At 34.4% G+C, this 16,241-nt stretch overlaps 2 protein-coding genes across 2 annotated transcripts in view; one reads left to right on the forward strand and one right to left on the reverse strand.

Moving 5' to 3' along the window:
* Positions 1-16,241, reverse strand: part of HPSE2 (heparanase 2 (inactive)) — a 724,439-nt gene that overhangs the window by 361,409 nt on the left and 346,789 nt on the right. The gene's annotated exons all lie outside the window — the stretch shown is intronic.
* LOC139176091 (zinc finger protein 644-like) lies at positions 4,869-13,735 on the forward strand. Its single transcript, XM_070780393.1, is given in 7 exon segments — positions 4,869-4,903; positions 7,489-8,596; positions 8,599-8,751; positions 8,754-10,575; positions 10,756-11,055; positions 11,058-11,360; positions 13,255-13,735. Coding segments are annotated over 7 exon segments (3,834 nt in total). The 3' UTR covers positions 13,368-13,735.

A 16,241-nucleotide genomic window follows, 5' to 3' on the forward strand; every position in this document is an offset into this window, starting at 1 on the left:
TTGACCATTACTAAGTTGCTTCAGTCATGTCCAACTCTTTGCGATCCTATGGACTGTAGCCCACCAGGCTCCTCTGTCCAGAGGATTCTCCAGGCAGGAATACTGGAGTGGGTTGCCATGCCCTTCTCTAGTTTGAGCATTAGAAATAAACTAACGTAACATTTCTTGTGTTCCAGGCAGTATATTAAGATACAATTATTTCTTCAACTGTTGTAAGGAATTCTTTCAAAGCCACAGTTGTTTGCATTTGCAGTCATGTCACTAACTTTGATGTGCTTACTTCAGTGGACATTAATCCTGTAGAGTCGTATGTGACTAGAGTAGAAGTTTCAACAGCAGCCCTTAGAACATTCTATCTTATTTGTCTTTATTATTATTATTTTTTTGTTTTGGTTGCCCTGGGTCTTCCTTGCTGCATGCAGACTTTCCTCTAGCAGTAGTGAGTGGGGCTACTCTTGGTTGCAGTGTGCAGGGTTCTCATTGCAGTGGCTTCTTGATGCAGAGCACAGGCTCTAGGCTCAGGAGTTTAGTAGTTGCAGCGTGCAGGCTCAGTAGTTCTGGAGCACTAGAGTGCACAGACTTCAGTAGTTTTGGCATTCAGGCTCAGTAGGTTGTGGGTTTTGGGCTCTAGAGCACAGCCTAAGTAGTTGTGGCGCATGGGCCTACTTGTTATGCGTCATGTGGGATCTTCTTGGACCATGTCCCCTGCACTAGTAGGTGGATTCTTATCCACTGTATCACCACGGAAGTCCAGAATATTCTTAATTTTTGAGTTTTTGAACAAATTCCTAGCCTTTTCTAATAACCACTAAACAAAAAGACATCTGACATTGATTATGATTCTGTCCTCAAAAATTTCCTTTCTCATGTTCCTTGTCTCTTGCTGATTGTTGTCAAATGTGTAGGCACAGTAACTTTTTAATGGTAAATTTCTCTTTGCCCTTGAAGAATTCTTTTCTGAAGCATTCCATATGCATCTATAATACTAATCTTACCACTTTGGGTATTTTTTATTATCTATATTTTCACTTCTTATAATTGTATGTCTGTCTTCCTAGGATTTCTAACACTTGTACTTGTACTTCTTTTGCACTTATTGGATATGGTGGGTTTATAAAATATCTCAAAATTAAGCAGAAATAGGAAGCTCATCATAGACTGAAGAATACTGAAAGACCTGAAATAAAATGATTTATGGCAGTTTAACACTCTTTTGGTGGAGGACAGAGTTGACACATTATCTAGTAGTGTGGCATTGATGCATTTTTGACTGCTGTTAACTATTAATATAAACTGTGGTCAAAAGTTTGATTGGTTTGAAAGTCATATGAAGGAACTTGCTCATGTTAATTTTTAAAAAGACATGACTTGTTCTTGTTGGAGCTATGTGAATATGTGTGTCCTTTACCCTGTCAAAACTGAGATGATGACTTACCTTGTTCTAACTATATATGAAAGCTCAAAAACATGACAGTCATTCTGTGCTGAATATGACTTAATGCTCTCCTTTGGTTGCAGCTGCAGTTTATTACCTTGCCTCTTCCGGTTGCAGAATTCCTCATTACAGAATTAATCTTTTATTAGTGAATGTGCATTTTTTTCTACTACTCTTGCTTCTCATTATTATATGATTTTACCAGGTTGTTAAAGTTACACCTTTGTGGGCCCTCTTCTTTTATCCTCCTTGCATAAACCTGCTTCAGTTTGCCATATAGCAGCTTCTTGAGATGTGTCAAGCTATGTGTAATATTTAGTGTACTTTGCTATAAGAATTGTTTTGTATTATTACGTGTTTATGGCTTAGTACCTTACTATTTGTAACATCTTCCTATTAAATAATGAGGATAATACATGGTATCAGGAACATAACTCTTCAACAAGTTCAGTGTAATTTTGTGTTAGGTGGTAGAATTAGATCATTAGTTTGTCATGGCAGTGCCACATGCTGCTGTCAAGAAAGCATTATGTAACCAGTGTTTTTTTATTTTTGGTGATGTCAATAGAAAATACCTCTGTAAGTGGAGTTTTCATGATGCATATAGCTCTGTGACCTCAATGTGCTAGTCATTTAATGCCATAATTCATTGTTGAAGAATCAGCTTATCAACATATTGCAAGGTAACTTGATTATTTCAGGTAATTTTGAATTTAGAGAATATTTTTAAAGTTCAGTAGGAGAAGGTAATGGCACCCCACTCCAGTATTCTTGCCTGGAAAATCCCATGGACAGAGAGCCTAGTAGGCTGCAGTCCATGGAGTCGCTAGGAGTCAGACACGACTGAGTGACTTCACCTTCACTTTTCACTTTCATGCATTGGAGGAGGGAATGGCAACCCACTCCAGGGTTCTTGCCTGGAGAATCCCAGGGACGGGGGAGCCTGGTGGGCTGCCGACTATGGGGTCGGATAGAGTCGGAAACGACTGAAGTGAATTAGCAACAGCAGTATATATTTAACTTTTGTTTTTAGCTCATTATTTCAAATAATGTAAAGTGTTAATAGTGTAATAACCAAACATTAAACATGCATAGTATATATAAGAAAGGGCCTTAGAAAACATCTTGTCCCATCTCCAATGCCATGTTTCCTTCCACAGTGTTCTGACAAATAATCTAGCCTGCTGAGTCATTCAATTCACTCTTAACAGCCATTTAAAATGCTGAATGTTTGAAATCCTGTTTCTACTTCTTAATCTTGAGATAAAACCACATCTTTATGATTCAAGCATATTGATTATATATTATTCCTTCTATATGCCAAACCTTAAAACATTTGAAGATTGTTAATTGTATTGGCAAATTGGTTAAACATACCAAGTTTTCTCTGCATTCATTATGTTATATGCTGGATACCCTTATGAATGTTCACTATTTTTTTTGAGAGTTTCCTCTCAATGTGACATCCCACTTAGGATACTACCTGGATGATATGGTTTATATACAGTACACTCTGTCTTCACTTGATTGTACACTAGGTGAGACAGGTGTATATATATATATGTGTGTGTGTGTGTGTATATATATATATATATATATATATAAAATATTTGTATATTGTGTATAGTATATCTGGCTTAAATACTGAAGTAATTTTAGGTCTAATGTTTCAGTTAACTGAGATTTGTTATGGAGTTAGAATGACAGTTGACCCAACCTCATGTATGTCTAACTGAAGTTGTCATGTGTTCTCAAGGATAATTTCAATGAACATGGGATTTGTAAAAATCTGACAGATCCTAACTGTAACTCAGCTAATGGGCAACATTATAATTTATTTATAGCTATGCAATATAGTTATTAATGAACTAATGTAGAAATGAGGGCAAATTGTACTGTATTTTGTGAGAAATCATACTTCATGACAAAGGTTGGCATTATGTAATAAGTACCCACAAAATATTAACCTACTTACAATAAATACAATTAATAATGTACATAAAAGAATGAAATTAAGCTAATTTTCTATCAAAAAAAGAATTATTCATGAACAGAAAGTGGACAGCATAGATTTGATGACAGGAAGGTTGTATCTAATCTGAATTACTGAGTGACCTAGGAAGCTTGCTCAGAGGGATTACAGAATAATTATGTTAATATGCAATTATCACCTCATTTCTTCTGTAGTAACCTCAAGATGTAGTGTAGTGAGGGTGTTATAGCAAGTGCTGATAGTTTGCAAAAATACTGATGTTTGAGATTTCTGAGACAATAAGTCTAGCTTGAGGCATATAAGTGATGATCTGTCATCTTGAAGACAGATCTGACTTTGTACTAATCTTATATACTGTATATGACTTACAGTATAGTAACTAGCATATAGTATGTTTGCTGTAACTCATTATGATTTCCTAGAACCTGAAATGTGTTTTATGTAGATTTAAAATTCCATTTGCAGCTTTTCATTAAGTGTGTGAATTTTTTAAATAACAGTTTACAGTTCAGTTAAAAGAAAAATTCTATAGTTATGTGATTACATGGAGGAGGACACAGTGATAGTATTTAAACATTTAATAAAAAGATTCTAATTGATACAGCAATTTCATTGAAATTTAGAGAGGCCAAACAATATAACATTAATTTGTTTATTTTAATTTAGTAGTTTCTCTTTTTTTAAACTTAATGAATAATGCCTACCTTCAGATATGTCCCTTTGTTATGTTGACATAAGCTGGTATTTATAACTCTGTTGTATGTATTTAACTGTATAGAGATTGTTGAAAAATCTGTTTGAGAGTGTGTGAAATTAGTTTATAGGTCAAAAAATGTTTTCTTGCCTGGATTCTCCTCCATAAATGTCCTGAATGTAGGGAAATAATTTATGATGTCAAAATTCTGGATCAGTGCAACACATATTGATGATCCATTATTCTTTATTGTATCTCAGTGCAATAGCTTTGAGTCTTGAATGCTGTTAAGAAAAAATGTATCTTGAATGTATCTTTTCATTTTTAGAAATATATTCTGAAAATTAAGCCAAGAAGATTTTTTATGGTTGCTAAAATACTAGCTTACTTATTCAGTTTCTTATAGCATATTTTTAGACTGATGTGATTTTTAATATTAATGTACTAATAAAATTTTTTTCTTAAAAAGAATGACTCCTCTATTTCTGAGCAGAGATAGTCTATTGGAGACAAGTAAGGTACATTTCACTAAGTAGATGTAAAAGAAAACTTTGATTGTTAAAGACCTCTTTTTATATTTTCACAATATTCAATTTTATCTTTTCTTTTACCACATGTATTTTGTATGTTAAAAAATTTGTTATACATATATACTCTGTTTTTGAGCAAAACACTTTGATATCTTCCAATTTATGGAAGCTCTTATAAAGCCATTCTAGTAATGAGAATGCAATCTCCAAGCCGACATGGATATTCTCATAGTTTGTCACCCTGCTGTTCGGTAGGTGTCCAGGGAAGTTGCTTTAAATGGGAAACGTCTGTTCCATCTCTGAACCTCTAACACCAGAACAGATGGGTGGAACGTGGAACATGGAAGGTTTTACCTCTGAGGTGGTAACAGTGAAGCCACTCATTAACACTGAATTTACCACTTTGTTAGCAACGTTGCTTCCTGTTGAGAAAAGCTAATATAGGCTTTCAGATTGACTGAGCATATATTTGTCTACCTCTATGATTATAATAAGTTGGAATAGAAAGTAAGTGTCTTACAGGCTAATTTTTTAAAAGAAAGATTTGTTGTCCATTTCTGATTTATGTGGTTGTTCCTATTTGGGCGTTTTACTTTTTCTACTTAATAAGAAACATCATTAATGAGTAGTAGTATAGCATTATGATTTGCTTTCCTTTTCATTGACATTTGCACACTCCTTCCTAACACATGTTTATGTGCTGTCCATTTTTAACTTCTGTGTATGTGATGTGGAAACTCCTGCTGGGTGCTGCATTAGCACCATTTTGTGGAGTGATATCATTGAATATGATCTTATTTGAAGTCTGTTTTTATTACTGTGGAAATTTGCCAATCTCAAAACAGAATTCTAAGACCTATGAAGGTCAGAAAAATAATTGTTGGTATAAGTGATAATGCCAAAGAAAGATATTTGTAGTATTTGTTGTATTAAAGAACATATCTTGTGGAAGGTATAAGGTCATATTTATAAGAGCTGCTTTAAGTTGTGAAATAAGAAGAAAATACTTAGAAGCAGTTCTTTGATTCTTTAACTAGATTTAATGTTTTACAGAATATATATTTGGTATATAAAATAAATTAGAAATAATAAACTTTATTGAAAATGTTTTCATTTCTAAATAGCAATTAAAGCTCCTGCTGTTCTAAATAAAATTACTCATTATACAAATAAGAATACTATAAAAAGAAAAAGATAGACTTTATTCTTTATATGAGAGCAGGAACTTTGTTTGGCACGTTTGCTACTGAACCCCTATTACTAGAGCAGTGTGTGGCACATAGTAGGGGCTCAATAAATATTTGTAACATTAATAAATTATACTTAATACTAGGTGCAAAAGGAAAAGAAATATGGAATATTATGCCAGTACTTCAAATAATTAAATATGTGGGGTTGCCAAATAGCAGGTTTGTAAATTGCACTTGATGATTATTAGATATTTTGAAAGCCTTGCTATAACTGCTGAGTTAAGAAATCAGAAACTTGATGGAATTTCCAATATTTAAATGAGATACCCAAATTTCATAAGAAGAAAACTAGTTTTCAGAAACTTTTGAATTGATTTTGCAGTTGTGCTTTTATTCATTTACCACATTAGTGCTTTATTCAACAAATATTCCTGAGCACCTATGCCAAGTATCTTGTTAGGTTCTAAGAGTTCACTATCCCTACCCTCAAAGAGCTTACATTCTTCCAAGGTAATGGCTATATAGTGTGACCATTTCTAAAAGCAAAATAAGAACAGACTACAAGGAAATTCTTAATAGTGGGGGCAGTATTTATAGCCATTGAATGTTTGTCTTCCAAACTTTCAGAAGTCTTCTTTTAAAATATTCTGCTGTCCTCTCATAACAGTTAAATATATTATCAAAAGCATTTAGTACCTATGGCTGATTCTTGTTGATGTATGACAGAAAACAACAAAATTCTGTAAAGCAATTATCCTTCAATTAGAAATTTTTTTTTAAATGCCTCGAAAATATTATCTACATTTTATATGAAATAAATGGAAGAATTTACCATACATTTATGATGTTTTCAGATTAGAGTAACAACTTTTAGATCATTGCAGTAGACTGTCAGATCATAAAATGGGATAGCTTCCTATTAGGGAATGCTTTGAATTTGGGGACTCAAGTTATGAAAGTTTAAAGAAGCATAAAGCTTCTTGATTTTAACTTTACAAATTTAGAATGAAGGATAATTTACATAAGGATAGAATGAAACCCAGTGAATGAAATGTTTTTTAAATTAGTAGAATTTTAGGAGAATGTGAAATACTGAGAGCAGAACAGTCTTATTTTAAATTAAAAAATACAGTTTCATACATTAGTCATTGTTGTTGATAGCACATAAGTACATTCAAGTAAGCTTCTTTACTGATTGTTGTTTTGTTACCTTTATGGAGTTTTAAGTGACAAAAGTTTTACTTTTGTGTAATATGTAACACTTTACATTATTCTCTAGTGTAGAATGTCCACAGTAAATTTACTTAGGTAAGATAATTTTCTTTTTATTAACAATCTCATATATAAGATTTTAGATTTTTTTTCAGTCTGTAGCATATTCATTTATATTGTGTGTGTCTGTGTGTTGTGTGTGTGTCTGTGTGTGTGTGTGTTTATGTTGCTTTGCTCTACACATTTTGTATATATACAGTTTGGGGGGTGTTGTTGCCTAATTCAAAGGAAAAATTAACCTCTGCAACACTAAAAATCTTTCAGTTTCTTCAAGTGTTTCTTCATTCTTGAAAAATTATTAGGGTCTTAATATAATGAGTAGAATTAAGCGACTGAAAATGTGTACTTTCAACTCTCCATGCGTTCTAAGGATAATCTTTCTTTCATGCAAATCTAAAATTTTTTTTTCCATTTTCTAGACTAAATGTGTTAAATGGGCTTACCAACAATATGGATGATTTGAAGATAAACACCGATGTTACTGGTGCTAAAGAAGAACTCCTAGATGACAACAGTTTTATATCAGACAAAGAGAGTGGAGTTCATAAACCAAAAGATTGTCAAGCATCATTTCAGAAAAACAATACATTCACTTTGCCTGAAGAACTGTCAAAGGACAAATCTGAAAAAGCCTTAAGTGGAGGCCAGTCTACTCTGTTTATACATGCTGGTGCTCCTACTGTTTCTAGTGAAAACTTTATTTTGCCTAAGGGAGCTGCTGTTAATGGACCAGTTTCACACTCCTCCTTAACTAAGACTTCCAATATGAATAAAGGCAGTGTTTCGTTAACCACTGGACAGCCTGTGGATCAGCCAACAACAGAATCTTGTTCAGGTTTGAAGGTGGCAGCCGATCTTCAGCTGTCTACACCACAGAAAGCAAGTCAACATCAAGTTTTATTTTTATTATCAGATGTAGCACATGCTAAGAATCCAACCCATTCCATTAAAAAACTACCTACCTCTGCTTCAATTGGTTGTGACATTCAGAATTCAGTAGGGAGTGGTATAAAGTCAGATAGCACTTTAATAAATCAAGTAGAGGTGGGTGAGGATAGTGAAGATTTATTGGTAAAAAATGATTGTGTCAGTACATTAACAGGAATTTCCTCAGGTACAGATGAATTTAGGTCAGACAATGATACAAACTGGGATCCCCAAAAAGAGTTCATTCAATTTCTTATAACTAATGACGACACAGTAGATAAAGCTCCAGTTCACTCTAAAGTAGGTCTGGAAAAAAAGAGAAAGCGAAAAATGGATGTAAGCAAGATAACTCGTTATACCGAAGATTGCTTTAGTGATTCTAACTGTGTACCCAATAAGTCAAAAATGCTAGAAGTAGACTTTATGGAACAGAATGAAGATGTGCAAGCAATAGACTCACGGACATATGCATTATCACAAGTGAAACCTGAATCAGCTGATGAAGACTTGGAATCCGTGGATACTTTTCAACATCTAATTTTTAACTCAGATAAGTGTGTGGAGAAGACAGTTCACCTGTTCATACTAGCACTTTTCTTTCAAATACCTTAAAAAAGAAATGTGAAGAAAGTGATTCCGAGTCACCTGTTACTTTTAGCACCGAAGAGCCATCATTCTACCCCTGTACAAAGTGCAATGTGAATTTTAGGGAGAGAAAAAGCATCTCCACAGGCATATGATGTATCATTTAGATGGGAATAGTCACTTTCGTCATCTTAATGTCCCAAGGCCATATGCTTGTAGAGAATGTGGACGGACATTTCGAGATCGTAACTCACTGCTAAAGCATATGATTATTCACCAAGAAAGAAGACAGAAATTGATGGAGGAAATACGTGAATTGAAAGAACTTCAGGATGAAGGAAGAAGTGCACGATTACAATGCCCTCAGTGTGTGTTTGGTACCAATTGCCCTAAAACATTTGTGCAACATGCTAAAACCCATGAAAAAGATAAAAGGTACTACTGCTGTGAAGAGTGTAACTTTATGGCAGTGACAGAAAATGAGCTGGAATGCCATCGAGGAATTGCCCATGGAGCAGTGGTAAAATGCCCTATTGTCAGTTCTGATGTAGTCCAGAGAAAAAAACACAAAAAAGCATTCATGAAAGACCCCATTATAGGATCATCCAAAAAATCGGCTACCTATATATGTAAGATGTGTCCTTTTACTACTTCAGTCAAGAGTATTTTTAAAAAACACATGGAATACTTGCATTCATCATCATGCATTGATTCATTTGGCAGTCCTCTTGGGCTTGATAAAAGAAAAAGTGACATAATTGAAGAACCTATAGATACTGATAGTTCTAAACCATTAACTAAACAACAGTCAACAACATTTCCAAAGAACTCTGCTTTAAAACAAGATGTAAAGCGAACATTTGGATCATCCTCACAATCAAGTAATTTTTCAAAATTCCATAAACGGCCACACAGAATACAAAAGGCTCGGAAAAGCATTGCCCAGTCAGGTGTAAATGTGTGCAGTCAAAACAGTTCTCCTCACAAGACTGTTATGATTAAAAGCAGCATTGACCAAAAACCTAAGTATTTCCATCAGACAGCAAAAGAAAAATCTAATGCCAAGGCAAATAGCAACTATTTATATAGACATAAATATGAAAACTACAGAATGATCAAAAAATCAGGTGAATCATATCCTCTGCATTTCAAAAAAGAGGAAGCTAGTTCATTAAATTCTTTACATCTGTTTTCATCAAGTAATTCTCACAACAATAGTTTTATTTCAGACCCTCATAACTCTGACACCAAAAGGCCAGAAGGCTTCAAAGACCACAGGCGTGTAGCTGTAAAGAGAGTAGTTAAGGAATCTAAGAAGGAAAGTTCTGTTGGAGGAGAAGACTTGGATAGCTATCCAGATTTCTTGCATAAGATGACCGTTGTTGTTTTGCAAAAACTTAATTCTACCGAAAAGAAAGATAGCTATGAAACAGAAGATGAAAGTTCCTGGGACAATGTTGAGCTAGGTGACTACACTACACAGACTATAGAAGATGAAACCTATCATGATATTAATCAAGAACATGTAAACATATTCCCTCTATTTAAAAGCAAGGTGGAAGGTCAACAGTCTGGGGAAAATGCTACACTTAGTTATGATCAGAATGATGGCTTTTATTTTGAATATTATGAAGATGGTGGAACCAATAACTTTTTGCATGAGATTCATGATCCTCAGCATTTAGAAAATGCAGAAACTGCATTGTCAAAGCATAGTTCTGTTTTTCACTGGACTGATTTGTCTCTTGAGAAGAAATCGTGTCCTTACTGCCCAGCAACATTTGAAACAGGTGTTGGGTTGTCAAATCATGTCAGGGGACATCTTCACAGAGCAGGATTAAGCTATGAAGCCCGCCATGTTGTATCACCAGAACAAATAGCCACAAGTGACAAAATGCAGCATTTCAAAAGAACTGGCACAGGAACACCTATTAAGCGAGTTAGAAAAGGTAAGTTTTCACGTGGATAATTTGGGCTAGTATGTCCATATTCGAATTCAAAGGATTTGAAGGTTTTGCTCAAATTTGACCTTCATTAGAATCACATAATTTCGTATTTCAGAGTTAATTTGTTTTGAGGAGTTCAATTTATAAAAAAATTCTGATATTACTCTTAAAATTTTTTTTTAGCTATAGAGAAGTCTGAAACCACTTCTGAACACACTTGTCAGCTCTGTGGTGGTTGGTTTGATACTAAAATTGGATTATCAAATCATGTTAGAGGCCACCTGAAAAGACTTGGAAAGACCAAGTGGGATGCTCACAAATCTCCAATCTGTGTTCTGAATGAGATGATGCAAAATGAAGAAAAATATGAAAAAATCTTAAAGGCATTGAACAGTCGTCGTATTATTCCTCGACCATTTGTAGCTCAAAAACTTGCATCGAGTGATGACTTTCTATCTCAAAATGTTATACCTCTTGAAGCATACGTAATGGCCTAAAGACTGAAGCTTTATCAGTGTCTGCATCAGAGGAAGAAGGGCTGAGTTTCTTAAATGAATATGATGAAACTAAACCAGAACTGCCCAGTGGAAAAAAGAATCAGTCTCTTACACTCATAGAACTGCTTAAAAATAAAAGGATGGGAGAAGAAAAGAATTCTTCTGTTTCTCCTCAAAAGATCCATAATCAAACTGCAAGAAAGAGGTTTGTTCAGAAATGTGTTCTTCCACTAAATGAAGATAGTCCATTGATGTATCAGCCACAAAAAATGGACTTCACTATGCACTCAGGTAAGAGGACATTTATGACTATCTTACATAACTTAAACACAATTATGTTTACCTTAGTGGAACATGTATATAAAATACTTTCTCAGAATCCTTTATTTAAGCTGCTTTTTTGCAGAACAGAGATTGGTTACACTGTTATTTCTAGATAAATCATCAGTTGATGTTCATCAGCATTGGAGTCTCTGTGCCTCATTTCTTGGTCACAGTGCAAGGTGAGAACAAAAGAAAACAAAAAAAGATCAATAAAAAATAAAATAAATCTTATGACGTGATAGTTCTTTGATTGATTGTGTGTCATTTTTCGCGAGCATAGGTTGTGTTACATAGTGAAAGGCTGTCATATTTTTTGCCAGTGCTCCAGAGTGATTTTTGTTTTCAAGATTGTAGTTGTCCAGGTTTTCCTCCTGCGTAGGTCAAACAAACAGAATGGATTGGTGTTTGTCGTGTGTTGCCATTAACCCAAAGAAACTTCCTCCCTCTCTAATTCCTCCTTGTATTGTGAGATAGTTTGGTTTTGGAGGACTGTTGTGAGTATAAAACATTTATTTGGGATTTTAGATTTTAACAACACGTTCTATTTGAACAGAACAGATGGTTTAACCTAATGGTTGTGCACCCATAGTTTTTCCTTTTCAAAGGAATATTTTGTATGAGTTGGCAAATGATGTGGCAGATAAAGTTGCCAAGCTTTATTTGGTATTGCTAAGTCTGGTTTTAGACTAGAGAAATGTTGTGTCTGTATGGGTTTCTTTTGGATGTTAAGGATGCTGAAGATGAGTTTAGATGATACCATAATTTTAGCCCTAGGTTGAAGGTAAAAGTAACTTGTCAGTGAATTAATAATGAATAAAATTACTATAATGTTGATTTGTTTACTTTGGGCAGACATTGGGATATTCTAAATATTTGTAATGCAGATTTGATTTGAGGAAAGATTGTCTTGAATCGTAAGTGGTCTGAAAAACAATTTATCTTGTATGGGCTTCTGGTTAATAGGGGTCTTTCTTTTGTACAAAGAGAGTCTTTTCAAAGCTAATATTTCAACATTTTTCAGAGGGATAAAATGTAAGCAAGATGCGGCAGTTATGTTGGCCAAGGTGTAGTACACTTCAGAGAGGGGAAAGTGTATCTGTGGCTATCACAATATTTGTTGAAAAAAAACCAGTTGAAATGTGTTGGAGCGTGAGGGCTGTCTGAGAAGATAGGAGTTTCTTATTGCTTCAACATGTTTTCTTTACTGTGATGACTGAGATGTTAGCTTGTTGATCATTTATTTAGCACAAAGATTTTAGGAAAAAACTTCAGATCATTAACTTTCATTATTGATTGCGCATTCAGAGTAATGAACATAAAATGCCCTGAATAAAATGTTGTGTCTAACAGCTGTTCAGTGGTGTGTTTTACCACCTTTTCTCCCAGCCTTCATCAGAAAGCCTAATTTAGTATTGAGCCTTTTACGGTTTTGTGGGTAAAACACTTTAATTACCACTTTGTCAACTAGACTTTTTAATTTTTTTTTTTTATTGATAATGTTGTAAACTTTGAAACTTCTCAACAGAACTGTGCAATTCAAATCACAGGATTGTATTTTAGGTTTAGGAAATGATCTGCGTAACACAGAAATCTGCAAGAAAGTGATAATAGGTATTAAATCCAAAGATACTCAGGGGTTCAAGACAACTCCTCTTCTCCCTTTCCAAAAGAGCATGGGTTGCCTCTAAATACTAACTACAAACTAATAATAGTTAACTTAATTTCCCCTCCATATCTTAAGCTAATTCATTGAACGTTTTTTAAAACCATCTTTATTGTGGTACTTTTCTTCACGCTTTTACCTAAGAAAATTTCACTTTTTGAAGTGAGAACTGGATTATAGTTTTCTTTTGAATGATAGGTATGCCTGTGAAGCTTAGAACATGTGTGCATTGCAATACGACGTTTACAAGTGCTGTTAGCCTGTCCACCACTTACGCGCTTATGCACGAAAGAAGAGTGCTGGACTTTTGACTGGTACAGGTATGTTTGAACAGATAACACAGCAAGTCTGTTTGATACAATACACTTTTTTTTCCCTCACCAGACTGGTGCTAGTTCAGATGATATTTATAGCTTTCTTTTGTAAGCAGCAGTTGAGTCTGAACACACATTAAATTTCAGCAACTTGTAAACTATTGGATATAATTTTAATTAATTTATTTTTTTTCATTTAGCTCTTATTGGCTTGATTTGAGGAAAAAGTAACCCAATAGAGGTGTGGAAACTTTTGAGTCTACATTCTTTTTATTGATTTTTAAATTATAATATTTTTACATTTATTTTTGTTAGTAGATTCTAGTAAGACACCTCTCTTTGGTAAAAAAGAATTCTAGCTTAGGGGAAATGCTTTCATTGGCAAGGATATTATAGTGAAATTTCAGATACGTAGCTAGATTAGAAAAATAAGCAAATGAACAAGTCTTCATTAATCTATAGATCAACTTTTTTGAACGGGGCTAGCCTTAATAATGGCCTGTGTTTATGACTGAATAAATTTTTCATTTAATGCCCCCTAAGCTATATTTAGCATTAAGTAAATACTAGCTATGCACATAAATGTTACCATGCACATTTCTGTGTTATTGTTTGCTTGGTTAAGACCCAACCCTTGCAGATACCTTTTCTTATGGCTAGCTTGTGAAAATTTTATTAGCTTACTCATATGTAATACTGCTACTTAAATCCTATGGAAATGCCTGCTCATTTTGTTTGCTAGCCTTTCAAGCAACCTTGCTTTAGCAAACTCCATCTCTCTGACATCTTAAAATACTCTCTTTTCTAAAATAGATCTACATAAATCCTTTTGCTAAAATCATCTTTCCAGGCTTTTTCTCTTGCTCTTTTAGATCACTGCCTTCTGCTTTCTTTCGAGTTGTTTATCCAGCTTATTTTTATTCTTCCTCATGTCTTCCTATGGCTTACATTCAGTATGGTTCTTGCCACCAAAGAAGCACTTGTAGTCACACTAGTGTCTTCTTCTTCTGCTTCTTTGCTTTATCCTGACTTAATATATCACTGACTTGGGGTGACTACTGACCATTTATACTTAAAAGGAGGGAAGTAGAGTGAGCTTTACTTTACTGGATTAGTCCTCATACTGTGACATTTTAGTTACTTCTAGCTTCATCAGTCTTGAAAGGTGATTGCAGACATTAGAGGCAGGGGACAGTAAAAATAAAGAGGCTGTAGAAGCAGGAAATCATTATTGTATCATAGCCACTAATTTATATTGAACACTTCTATGCATTAGACAGTATGCTGCATGCAACTTACATGCATAAACATTTAAATCTTCACAACCACCATTTTAGTTGTACGTGTTGTAATGATCTGTATTTTATAGGAAACTAGAGATTTAGAGAACTTAAGCAAGTTGTCCAAAACTTATGCGGCTGATAGCAGACTTGAAATTTCAATCAAGGCTGTGTTATCCCGAGGTCTTTGTTTTTAATCACTGTTACTTACCATATACAGAGTGACAGCAATGGAAAATCCTAAAAGTGAAGTTGGGTTCAAGGTGAGGAGTATTCTGGTGAAGAGTCTAATTAGAAGGAGCAGGGAGAGTAGTTCCCTGATGGCCTAGTGGTTAGGAATCTGGGCTTTACTGCCATGACTCAGGTTTCAGTTCTTGGTTGAAGAACTGAGATCCTGCAAGCTGCATGGTATGATCAAGAAAGAAAGGAAAAAAAGAAAGAGAGAACATGCAATCTAATACAGGCCTATCCCAAGAAATGAGTTAGGCCTGCATTAGATTTCAGATGACTTTAGAAAATGTTCCATTCTGACTGTTTGGGCACATTACATAAATATTCACCTCCAAAAAATGGAGGTCGGGGGGAGTCTCTCCAGTCTAGATTTTGTAGTCCATTAAAAAATGCCTTTATCTCATCTGAAAATCCTTCAGAACATAGTATTAATTGCTAATAAATAACTGATCATAACCTTCCATTGACCGAGGGTGCATTCTCATGAACACTTTATCATCTAAAAAATTTCATTAGTTGGGAAAAAATACAAGATGAATGGGGATACATTTTTGTGGGCATCAGGAAAGGGATGCTATGTTTAAATGTTATTAAATACTAACCAAAATATCCATCAGAAGTGTTAAAAATATAAAAGTGTGTATTAGGCAGTCCAAGGGCAAAGAGAGGGAAATGAAAAGATGAAGGAAGGTGGTATTTTCCACAGCCCCCATCCACTCTTAAAAAATATAAAAATCCCATGGTCCCTTGGAAATTCTGAAACATTTCCCCTGCTTTTAAAAATCTTGACCAGTAGAGCTACATAGAAGATATTTTTGCTGCTTATTCATGCCAATAAGAAGTTTTTATCAGCTTTATTACTGTTTTTTGTGTTCTAAGTGGAGAATTCTGTATTACATTTATAAAACTCCACATACTTATTCTCTTCTTCCATATCAGTTTCACTGGTATAAAATAATGGTCCCAGCCTATTATCCTGAGGGTTCCGCTGAGTAAGTAAGGCATTCATCAATTTATATAAGTAAAAGGCATTATTTTTTAAGAATACGTAGATGCTGTTTTGAGGAATAAACTACAGAATCAATTTTTTTTAATTTACCTTAATCCAGGTATATCACAAAATTGAAACAACATAAAGGGAAAATAAGTAGAACTGAAACCTCTGTTCTCCTAGTCCAAGCAGATTTGATTGATGTGTATTTTTAATTATGTGGCCTACTTTGGAAGGAAAAACCATAGATCCTTGATGAAATGATCAAGGCATGCTTTGATTCCTTTAGTAGAATAAACTCCCAAGCCTTCTTAGAAGCCACCAGCTCCTGGCCTTGTCTCTGGGAACTGGTGGCTTTTTGAGAAAGAG

The sequence above is a fragment of the Bos indicus genome, chromosome 26, assembly GCF_029378745.1.
Source record: "Bos indicus isolate NIAB-ARS_2022 breed Sahiwal x Tharparkar chromosome 26, NIAB-ARS_B.indTharparkar_mat_pri_1.0, whole genome shotgun sequence".
In the NCBI taxonomy this organism is placed as follows: Eukaryota; Metazoa; Chordata; class Mammalia; order Artiodactyla; family Bovidae; genus Bos; species Bos indicus.